Source organism: Centroberyx affinis, unplaced genomic scaffold (genome assembly GCF_046629955.1).
Source record: "Centroberyx affinis isolate AG114_WGS23_722 - 3 ecotype Tasmania unplaced genomic scaffold, CSIRO-AGI_Caff_v1 ptg002249l_1, whole genome shotgun sequence".
Lineage (NCBI taxonomy): Eukaryota > Metazoa > Chordata > Actinopteri > Beryciformes > Berycidae > Centroberyx > Centroberyx affinis.
Genome location: NW_027280540.1, coordinates 1,351 through 13,499, shown reverse-complemented (window position 1 = coordinate 13,499; position 12,149 = coordinate 1,351). Strand labels below are relative to the sequence as shown.

The following is a 12,149-nucleotide window of genomic DNA, read 5'->3' as shown; positions in this document are numbered from 1 at the left end:
ACTGATATAGAGCATATACCTGTTACCACAACTAACATTGACCTACCAGAACCAGATCAAGTACCATATTTCAAAAATGGGAGTTCAATAGGTAATGTTTCCATAGTTAATTTGTCGTGAATGAACTGACTTTAACACAAACTCGAATATGAAAGCAAATGATTGACTTGTAAACCTAATGTTGCTGATTATTTCAACCTCCAACTACGAATTCATTCTGTTAAATTTTCGTGACCATTCAACACACACGCGATGCAGACAAAAAACCTTTTCTATAATTCTGAAAGATTATCGTAGCCCTGGTTTTTTTCCAGCCTCTTCTTCCTCCTGTCTCTCTGGTGCAGATTTCCAGCGTAGTTTGAAGTCTGTCACTTCCTTTCCAAGAGCTTTGTGCAGCTGGGAAACATGGAGTTTATTCATTTGCATGTATAAAAATGATAAAACACTATAAAGAGGAAAAGAATGGGGGGGGTTGTAAGAAACATCTCAACTCCAAAGAAACACAGAAACATACAAGAAACATACAAAGAAACCAGACAAAAATATGAATATATGAATAGAGACATGTCACAGCATGTTTGGAGAGTGGTTACCATTGGTTACCAAGAGACACGCTGCCATGTTGGAAGAGTGACAACAAAATACAAAACTGTGTTGGCAGGTTGTCCAGCTGATGCTGTAAAAAGGGGTGAAAGAAAACCGAGCCAAGCATCACACAGAAATTAGGAGTTTTATTTGCTTTGTCAGGGTGGAAGACGTTATGATATCTGTTGTCACTCTGCCAACATGGCGGCACGTCCCTCTAACCGCTGAGGGTAAGATGGGTTAAATGCTATTTGGTGAAATTATGTTCTAAAACGTTGGACCCACAGTCAATTGAAAATTGACTGTGGGTCTGTTCACAAACGTGTTAAATGTCAGTTTTCAGGCTATTTTCATGGCCTCAATCAAATGAATGGGAAGTAAAAATCTGATCACTACAAACTCATCCAGTTGCATCCGATCTTGGTGAGTAGATTATATTCTGGTTTTCATGATGATAAAGTGCCAAATAACCCCCATGTTAAAACTAAGTGGAATATTGCTTTAAAGTGGGAAGTTGGAAATTCCCTTGTGCAGCCTGGTTTTCAGAAATTTTGTGAAATGAGCATGATGTCTGAAAATGCAAATACAGGCTCAATGCACGAAAAGTCAGACAAATGCATTTTCCCGCCATGAAAGGATTATGTGAAGGAGACACGACTTCTTCTGAATGACTTGGAGGAGGAAACAAAAACGGTAATTTTAACTTTCAACTGATATTGTAAATTATATTGCAGCCTCCCAACAAGCCGTGTTTGTTGCTGCATTGACACACTTCTGTGCTTTTTACCCTCAGATCACGTTAGCTAGCTAGCTAGCATAGAACCTTAGCAACTGTGCAACTTCACATTTCAAATTTACGTTTAATCATTTACCACACAGGTGTTTTGAAAGATTTAAGCTCATTCAATGCTGAAAATGGACAGTTTGCTACTCTAGCAGGTTAGGGTAGTCAGATTATTTGACTTGATTTTTTGTGGTAATGAGTAACTTAACACGTTTTCTTTCAGTTTTTAAAACTCGCATTTTGTTACTTTTATTTTCCTTTCAAATGGTTCCATTTTGAGTTACCGCAAATTAAAAAGAAAACAAAATCAAAGTATTGCGCTACATAATGTTATTAACAGCAGACTGCAGTAGCTGTGGTTGGCGCTCGGTGGAGGCTTGTAGGGAGACTGACTTTCTGAACGGACACAACAATAAACTTCAGAACTTGGAAATATTCACATTATTTTGAACTAATCGAAGAAAGGAATAAGAATGTTATTGTTAACTGTAAGCTTACCTTTCACTTTCACACTGAAGATTTGAAGTGAAAGCACTTGTGAGCATCATCTGCTGTTTATTTTGAGGCCAGACAGGATCAGTTAAGGCTGATTTTACTATTTGATCATACATCAGTGGCACCCAAATAAATGAAAGCTACCTTCCCTTTCAGAGGTTGATGTTTTCTTTAGATAACAGTAGACTGTTGACTCAAGTTATGATTTCTTTACAATAAGTGAGGAGTGAGGACATCATTAGAAGGCGCGGGTAACTTGAAAGTGAGAGTTCCTTTTAATCAAGACTAACTTAAAAAGAACTACTTACTATTTAGGGCAAGTAACGAGGTAAAGTAACTAGTTAGTGTAAAAAGTAACGGCATCTTTGGAAACATCGGTGTTGAGAAATCTCAGAGTATTTACAACTTTCCGACACCTCTGGAATGCAGCATAAATGACAACTCACACGCACACACACACACACACACTCACACACACACACACACACACACACACACACACACACACACCACTGTCATACCTGCTGAAGCAGTAGGCCGTGGATGGTTGGATCTGTCATATCACCATCGCATTGGAGCTTCAGTTTCAAAATGGTATTTTTTGGTCCTTATGCAGAAAGACACACACACACATCGATGCAACATCAACAGATCGCAAAATCTAGATGTCAAGAAAAATAATGATCATGATGATGGTGATGCTGATGATGGTGATCAGCTGATGAAGACTACTGTTGACAAAATGCACTTATTGTAAGTCGCTTTGGACAAAAGCGTAATGTAATGTAATGTAATGCAATGTAATGTTATGTAATGTAATGTAATGGTGAAAAAGCCAGAAAAGCGCTGGAGGCATCAAATGTAGTGCGTCAAAAGTTGCGTCCGGTGCGTTTGGGCTTTTACAGTCAGAGAACAACGTTGAATCTCCTTACCCTCATTGCAGATGAAGGGCAGTTCGTCGTCACAGTCCTGTGTATTCCATTTTCCAGAGGGGAATTCCATTGCCACACATGCTTTTCTTCGGCTGAGGTCAGGTTGGTTATTTCTCCAGTTTCTAAAGGCAGTTTTCTTGTAGTCAGGCCACTCCCAGTCATGTCGGCTCAGGCCAATCCATCTATTTTCTGATGAGAGCTCTTGTACAATTTGGTTCTCACGTGAATTCGTAATAAAAGCCAAATCTGTGTGACTCTCTTTACAGTGGGTACTGGCTGCTGACCATCTCTTCTTTTTTTTAATTAAATGGTACGTCTTATTGCCGCTTGCTAGTGCTGGAACACATTGAGAGGTGGTTTTACATATTAATGTATGAGCTATGCTTATAAAACACAATCATTGAGCACACAGTTGTGTTTAGTATTGTTCACATACTCACTTTTGAAACAAACAAAGAATGTATCTGCACGGCAGCCGGCATCGTCCCATTTTCCATTAGGCCTCATCACCACACAGAACTGCTTCCCGTTGTTATTGTCTGGCTGGCCAGCCTCCCAGTTGCGAAACTGGGCTCCTTCACGTCGATCACCCAACCACCACCAATGGGAAATATTGCTGAACAGTCCTATCCAGGCCCTCCCCGAGTAACCAGATACACTCTTCTTCACTTTGGGTATTGTGTCTGCAGTCTTCAAGGTGGCCAGCTCAGTGTGCTGCTCTCTGCAGTGGCTCTGTGCTTCGGCCCTGGTCTTCCTCAGGTTAACAAAGTTATAGTCGCGGTCGAAAAGAGAAGGTGTGATGAGGAAGCCTGAGGAGGGAGGGCGGCACTTTTTATTTGTCATTCTTCTCAACTAATCAAAAGTAGATTGCTGTTGTAAGTAGTAGTGGTAGTAGTACTAGTAGTGGTAGTAGTAGTAGTAGTGGTAGTTGTAGAAGTGATAGTAGTAGTAGTAGTAATAGTAGTGGTAGTAGTAGTAGTAGTAGTTGTTGTAGTGGTAGTAGTAGTAGTATTAGTAGTAGTAGTAGACAAAGTTACAATATACTGTAAAACAAAAGGAACAAAACAATCGATAAACAACTACTATATACTAAAGGGAAGATTTGCACTTCTGACTCCATAATATAATAATATAATAATAAATGACTTCTCAACATTTTCATATACTTTAAATAATGTAAATACTGTAAATAATGTCTGTTTTGCTGTTTTACTGCATGTTTGCTGTTGACAAAGGGTGACAAAGGTTTCTTAATATCTCTACATTTTCATATTCCTCTCCTTCGACAGATTCAGTTTCACCTGCATTTCACGGGGGCACAGTTTAAAGTTTTTGAATGTGGAAATAGAGCTTTGGGTTTTTTTTCCTCCAAAAAAAAAAAAGAAAAGTAAAAAGGAAAGAAACGAAAACAAACGAGCATGTAACGAATGTAAACACAGGCGGCTGGGGCCAGACCAGCATTAGCCTAAAACTGCCTGTTAAAAAGGAAGGACTTTAGAAAATGCAATAACTTTAAATTAACGACTCAAACAAAATCAGATGTTAACAATGTCTGCATTAAAGATCTTTGATTGTATGCAGTATGTATATAAATAGAAGAAAATTTGAATCCCTATAACTTGGTACCTTTAAAGTACAGCAGTAGACTGTTAATGCAAATCAAAGTTATCTTTTTCGAGCACGCATGGTTTATGATACTTACTCTAAAACACAATACAATAGTAAAAATATGAATTAAGTTATGGTTTTAACTTTCATTTAGGGTTTACATGTAATAGCACAACTAGACAAGATTAGAATGGAATAAAGGGAAAGGGGAAAAACAAACAGGTGAAAAGGATTAACCAGCATAAAGGAATATGTATATTGACAAAAATATTTATATTGGCAAATATTGTAAAATAAGTTATTTGATCAGCTTTACATGTCAAAAAGAGTGATAGCATTTTCATCTATGTTCAGTAATTAGTGTGCTAAGCTACGTTGTCATTATTATTATTATTTCTCTTATTATTTTTACTATTTTGGTAGTGTGGTAGATTACAATTATCACTTGAAGTCTCATAATTAAATCTCACCTGCGAACAGAAGAGCCAGTGGAAGATAATGAGCCATCTTCACTGCACTTCACTGGAGTATTTCACAAAAACACACCTACACAAAACATAACCAGAGATACATAAATTGACACACAGATAGATGGCCTTCTAGTAACACTGTTATCCTTAGTGAAAATAAACCAAAATACCCTAAAGAAAACCCTACACCCAGAATATTGAGAAGATCTAACTTGACAAATTGAGAAAATCTTCTCCAATGTGGATGAATTTTATTCTCATAAAAGATGTCCCAAATGTAATTACAGTCATCTTCTTAGGTTTGTTGGGTGTAAAAGTTGCACTTGCATTTAAAACAAAGGCTCCACTTATGACACATCAGCCTCATGAGACCCAGGATATATGAACAAAAAACAAACAAACACTTTTATTCACTTTCCATTGAAAGGGATGACAATCATTTAAACACTCATTTATAGTCACATTTACATCGTATTTTTCAGCAATTGCATGGGATAAAATAGTGAGATTTTCCCAATGTTCTGAGCATAGAGTATGTTTCCATTCCAGCTTATTTGACACACCTTGCTTCCTACTCATACTCATTACTCTAAATTTGAGTCAGCTCATCATGTGCTGTAACTCTGACCATGCACTTTTTCCATCAGACAGAATTCCTCACAATAATCGCATTAGCAAAAAGAATCACTTAATTCACCCATGACCAACAAATGTACAGGAATTTGTCTTGGTGACGCGGGTGCAGGGACATAATGACATCTCACATAGCAACATGAGAACAGGACAAATAGCACAAATGGGACAAGGACAACGGGACCTCAGTGAATTTAGTGCGAGGGGACAGAGAGACAGTGTGGTGTGTAATAGGTTGCTAGGGTGGAAGTAACTAATTACATTTACTCAAGTTACTGTAATTGAGTTGCTTTTTTGTGTACTTTTTTTTTAAATCAGTAATTGTACTTTAAGTATGTTTTTGCTGAAGTATTCTACTTCACTACATTTTAAATCCCATCCATTACAGAGGACAAAGATTGTGTCTCTCCATCAGCATCAGAAACTGGACAAACATAAATTGAGGAGTCATTCACAGTGAAGAGTCAGTCAGCAAAGAAGAGAAGAGAAATCTGACTTTACTTTGTGCACTTTATTTTGTAATCTCCAAATTTCTTAATTAAAAGAATCTAGTTTGAATGAACTCTGTATTCTCGTTCCTTTTAGAATCACATGGAAAAGATCACAGCTGACAACGTTCTCTTTTCTAAAAAGTAACTCAGTACTTTTTCTTCTACTTAAGTAAAATATCAGCAAAGTAACAGTACTTCTACTTGTGTTGGACATTCTAGTGCTCTTCCCACCACTGGCAGGTTGCATCAGTGAAATTGAACAATATATAATGAGAGAGTTGCACTGAGTAGGAAGCAACACATGGAGTAAGTTCTGAGTTTTCATATTTTACTCACCAGTGTTGAAAAGATCCAAGCGAATATCGAGCACAGTAGTGTTTCTTCTTCTTCTGAGGACAGCAGATTTAGCTTGATGCTGCTTCTGTCTGATATCATTGTGTCCTCCTGTTCTTATCTGTCTGCTAAAGACCTTTCTCTGTCATCAGCTATTATGCAAAACATAGATATTTGCAAACTGTCTAGGAAAATCGTTAATTACAGATTGGGCTGATAAATTCAATAGTCCTAGTTGATCCTGCATTTATATTTTATAATAATGACACTGTGAAGACTACTTCTGTGCTATTTTGCAGATATCCCATGTAGATACATACACATTAACTTATACTCTGTGCATAACAACAATCATTTGTCAAAATATGTTAGAGCAGTAAGATGCAGTGTAATGCCTTGGAGCACTTCAGCAGTGATAAATACCTTCAACTACCATCCATCTAACCAAGGATGGAAGTAACTAATTACATTTACTCACTTTACTGTAATTGAGTGGCTTGTTTGTGTACTTATAGTCTTATAGTCAGCAATTTTACTTTTCCTTAAGTACATTTTTACTGAAGTATTGCACTTCACTACATTTTAAATCACATCCATTACAGCGTACACATTTTGTGGCTCTCCATAAGCAATAGAAACTTGAACATCGTGATCTGGCTTTACTGTTTTTTGTGCACTTTATTTTGTCATTTCCAAATTTTCCAATTAAAAGAATCTAGTTTGAACTCTGTCCTCTCGTTCTTTTAGAATCACATGGGAAAGATCAGAGCTGACAATGTTCTATTCCCTAAAAAGCAACTCGGTAACATTTTAGTACATTTTAAATGAGCTACTTTTTACTTTTACTTAAGTAGATTTTTACACCAGTACTTTTACTTCTACTTAAGTAAAATATCATAACATTGTACTTGAGTTGGACATTCTAGGACGCTTTCCACCACTGGATCAAACAGAGCTGCAGTACAAAGCATCAACATTATGTATGCAGGGCAGCGGTGCTATCCACTCATCCACTTTTTTTTGTATAAATAAATGAGACTGCACTCCAATTTCTTTTAATACACAATCTCATCCACAGGTCTTTCTGCAGTGTTTTCCCAAAGGACCTGCATAACTCAATCAGTGTTTATATGAATAAAAGGGACGAGTTGTGGATTTCTGCTTCTTGATGAAAGTTTCAAACTACATCATTCAACTGTGTCAACTTAATGTGAGCAAATGTCTTGAATGAACGAACAGATTGTCAAACCGAGAATCAGAACTATATTTGCAGTGGCTTATAGAAACTCAGCAGGATGAGAGAAGGGAGAGGAACTATCAAGTGTTTTTTTTTTTTTTTTTAGAAAAGGTAATTTCTTATTCAAACCAGTAAAATGAAGCCTGAATGGATGCGTAGAGTCTCCACTCCTCCTGCATTTGCCTTTGTTTTGATAGAGAGGTCCAGTGTAATATCAAAGATGGTCTATGGTAATACTGATAGTCCCCTCTTTGAATGTAAATGATGCGTGTGGGTGTGTGTGTGCGTGCACATGCATGCCTCTTTGTAGTAGGCCTAGCTAAGTGTATGGGTAACACTTTATAATAACCATCATTAATAAATGGTAAATTGATAGTTAATTAAACTTTAGTTAATAGTTATTTTACTGTTAACAAACAATCAACAATCATTAATAATGTTTACTAATTATTAGTAATGTTATAATTTATGTTATTTTATCATTCGTTTGTGTAATATAAAATCATTTGTTTATAAATGATATATTGTATCATAGCTTTTTACCCTTTTTACCGTCTCTTATCAGCTATGATACAATATATCATTTATAAACAAATGATTTTATATTACACAAACTAATGATAAAATAACATAAATTATAGCATTACTAATAATTAGTAAACATTATTAATGATCATTTCATTGTTTGTTAACAGTAAAATAACTATTAACTAATGTTTAATTAACTATCAATTTACCATAGTTACCATTATTAATGATGGTTATTATAAAGTGTTACCAGTGTATGTTATGAATAAGAATACAAGGTTTTAACTAATTCTGATTTTATTTTTATTCTGCAAACAAGGATTCTATTAAAATAACATAAGATACAGATAGAATATAGAAAATTGTGGGATATTAAACATATTGCAAGCGTCAATTCCAACATTCCCAGAACATATTAAGCATAAATATATGAATGAAAAGTATGAAAAAATATGAATTACAGCATTATGAAGATGTGCAAAGAAAAAAGAATGAAAATAACATGAAATATTGTGGAAGTGCAGGGTTAAATGTAAAATAATAAGTATTCCTCATTTCCTAACATTCACTCATTCCTTTAATATACAATCCTTTAGTTATTATTTATTACATATTAACGCATAATAAATAGATTCTAAGTCACTGTATCACTCCACATCACCTGTTAATCACACTTAATGTGTCAAATGCCCTGCTCTCTGCTAATGGAAGTTCATTCATATCAAAGAATTATGTTTCTTTCTGAGCCACAAATCTTTGTAGCGATGGCATTGGCTTGCTAGAAGGTAAACAACAATTTTACAAATGTTGTTACAAAGTGACAATAATATAATTTGAATGGAGAGCTTGTGAAATTGTGATGGGCAAGTCTCATTTTACTACAGCAGAATAAAATGGAGCTAATATCACATATTTTCACATTTCTGTATTGCGATATATTGAATTTCGATATATCGTCCCATCCCTAATATTGATGTATTACAGAGAGTTATAATGTATCCATTCTTCTATTAAAATACATATGAATGAATTCTCTATAAGTTCTTACTAAATACTGAGCTACTAAACCTTCTCTGTACTAACGAGGTGTGTGGTGTGCTGCAACACATGGGAGGTGTTTTCACAGGCGTTTCACAAGCACCTAGATAGAAAGACACAAAAATATTATTTAGGGGTGGGTCAGTGTGTGTGTGTGTGTGTGAGTGTGTGTGTGTATGTGTTATCTGTACCCATCATTCTTCTTGCTGCTCTCTCTCTCTTTTACTGGCTGGGTTTTCCAGCTCAGTCTGAAGTTAGTCGCCCCCTGGTTAGCAAGAGCTGCGTGTAACTGGAGGATGAGAGAGATGATGCTCAAAGGATTTTTTACTTCCTCTCTCTCTCTCTCTCTCTCTCTCTCTCTCTCTCACACACACACACACACACACACATAATGTACACACCAATATACACACCTGCTGCAGGAGTTGGGCACTGCTGGTCGGATCTTCCATGTTGGCATCAGACTGCACCTTCATCCTCACCACTGTTGTCCACGTTTTGCGAACTGCACAGAGTCATGAACAGCTGATTCAGACAAACACGCACAAAACAAAACATCTCTCCCCATGCTTGTGTGGCAGGCAGATGCACAAACAAGTATGAGTAGAAATGTTTGTCTAACTATGATCTGATTACAGTTGAGATTTGTCACTGATTCTTACTGCCATAACAGAAGAAGGGATACTCCAGGCTGCAGTCCTCATCGCTCCAGACTCCCTGTTTCACCGCTACGGCTGCACAGTTTTCTTTTCCAGACTTGTTGTCAGGTTGTCCAGTTTGCCAGTTTTTTAATTTGTATGCCTCCTTGGTATCCGACCAATACCAGACCAGTGGTCTGGCAAGGCCAATCCATGCTTCTCCACCTTGCGGCAGGTGCTTCTTGACTTGAGTATTCTCTTTCCAGTGTCTAGAGCTAGCCAGATTCGTTTCGTACTCGCTGCAGTACTTTTTGGCGTCTCTCCAGCTCATTAGAGTAGCATTGTAGACATAGCGTTTAGGGTTACTCTTGTCTGCTGAAGAAGAAGAAGAAGAAGAAGAAGGAGAAGAAAAGGAAGAGGTGGAAGACATAGTTATATAGATGTTTTTATTAGGTAAACCTTTTCAATGTACCAAGTGTCAGTATGTACACCTACAATTAAAACAAATAAAAGGTTTCTTCTCAGTACAGTCTTCATCACTCCACTTTCCACTGGAGTCCATGGTCACACAAAACTCCTTGGCGTCACAGTTGTCCGGCTGATCGGTGTTCCAGCTGTAAATGCTCGGTTTGCTTCTAAGCGACCAAAGCCAGCCGTCCCTCTTGTCATACAGTCCTATCCAGGCCTCGTCTGCGTAGCCGTCAGTAGGGGCGCTCTTCATTGCGGTGACGTTCTCCACGCTGTCCACCTTGGCCAGTTTAATGTGCTCTCGCCTGCAGTGATCTGCCGCCGCCGTCCAGTTCTTCCTCTCGCTGACAAAATGATACACGTACGGAACGGGGGAGGAGGGCATGAAGAGACCTGAAGAGGGAAAGGATTTGTTGTTAAAGGATTCGTTTTTGGGGTGGCTCTACAGGAAAAATTTTATAAGACATGGCAATCATTTCTGACGTATATGAAAACGAAATTGAATGAATGAATTCTTATTCAGACCAAATTACAATGTAGATCAAGCTTGTTTTCCAAACCAAAACAGCTTGCTGCCATTAGCAGACAGCACCAAAGTTGACAAAACCACACTTGCACATGATTAGAATTTCAACAATTTATTTGTAATTTAATGTTGAAAACTTGTCAGAATCAATACGACCTGAGTCCATTTCAACCTGCTGTCATGATGCTTGGTTTTACGTGCGTCACACGAATATCCAGCGCATTTTTTTGACGCAATTATATTTACTGTAGTGTCCGAAATTTCGTTTGGTCGTTGCCCATATAGTTCACTATATGATAAACACTACATGGGGAATAGTGAGTGAGGGAATGAGTGAACCATTTCGAACGCAGCATTGGCCGTTTCACATTTACATAAAGTTGAGTTCTAGTCTAATTTATGCAAATCAGGGGCGTCCAGCGCGACTCGCCCCCTCCCGAAACTCCCGAAACTTGTGTACAAACTCTTACTTTTCATTTTCAATCTAAAATGAAGACAGATTCAGCAGCTGCACGGCTTATTTCTCGCCTCAGAAACACATTTCGGTGAACTATTTTCATAATATAGTTTCCAAACAAGCCGCCATGTTTTTCCAGTTTGAAATCAGATACCAAGGACGGCCCAACGAGTGAAAGCGTTCGTCCAATCGTTAAAAAAGAACCCTGATTGGCTCAAGGAAGAACTAAAATTACAGCTCAAAACAGAGTGATTTGCAACTCATTGGCCCAGATGGGGACGTCATCATTGTGGCGGACGACATGTTCACTGCTGCTTGTTTTGACTCGTCTAATCCCTTTGCCTCATACACAGTGCTGACCTAGCCTACTTTTCACTGTCAAAACAGGCAGTTCAGTCTGGCTCCAGGCTTCTTGTTAGTTTAGTTGATGTGATTTCTCATCCATCTGTTAGTCACATGATCATCTTACCTGCAAGGAGGAGGATCACAAACACAATTGGATCCATACCTACTTGGATTAACTGTACAGGAGAGAAAGATGCAACATGGAGGAAAAAAAACAGAATTAACAGACATTATTCCAATTGGCACATTAAAAGACACTATGTCAATGTCACAGACTTTGAAATTATAAAAATATTGTTAACGAATAACATTTCATCAGCCTCATATCCTCCTCCACACATTTAGAAACAAATCTATCTTATGATTTTATTCACTTTTCCTGATTTGAACAACACACACCACAACAATCTTTGTCAGATAACTAGTCCAGTTATTTATTTATTTGCACACAGCCAGTTCCCCGGTGAACCTCCATGATGGCAGCAGCCGTGTTTGCTTGGAGAGATTGCCTCTATATTTTTCTAGGAGAAGCTTTGTAAATAGCATCTGACAGAGTGTCAGCTAAGGACACGTTCATGTCT

At 37.5% G+C, this 12,149-nt stretch overlaps 1 protein-coding gene and 1 long non-coding RNA gene across 3 annotated transcripts; both read right to left on the bottom strand.

The window, feature by feature from the left end:
- Window positions 1-3,469: 3,469 nt before the first annotated feature.
- On the bottom strand, window positions 3,470-6,424 carry LOC139655395 (uncharacterized). The gene is made up of 3 exons (XR_011696062.1): window positions 6,335-6,424; window positions 4,875-4,950; window positions 3,470-3,605 (listed from the first exon to the last, which is right to left on the bottom strand). It is a non-coding gene; the product is annotated as an uncharacterized lncRNA (long non-coding RNA).
- Window positions 6,425-8,602: 2,178 nt separating this feature from the next.
- On the bottom strand, window positions 8,603-11,768 carry LOC139655400 (C-type mannose receptor 2-like). Of its 2 annotated transcripts, none has more exons than XM_071532796.1 (6): window positions 11,693-11,768; window positions 10,268-10,633; window positions 9,797-10,147; window positions 9,548-9,639; window positions 9,326-9,423; window positions 8,603-9,237 (listed from the first exon to the last, which is right to left on the bottom strand). In XM_071532796.1, the coding sequence occupies exons 1-6, from the start codon at window positions 11,727-11,729 to the stop codon at window positions 9,228-9,230; spliced, it is 954 nt and encodes a 317-aa protein (XP_071388897.1). In that variant the 5' UTR covers window positions 11,730-11,768; the 3' UTR covers window positions 8,603-9,227. The 2 variants fall into 2 exon arrangements, with proteins under 2 accessions (XP_071388897.1, XP_071388898.1); XM_071532797.1 differs by having other exon boundaries at window positions 9,797-10,144.
- Window positions 11,769-12,149: the final 381 nt, after the last annotated feature.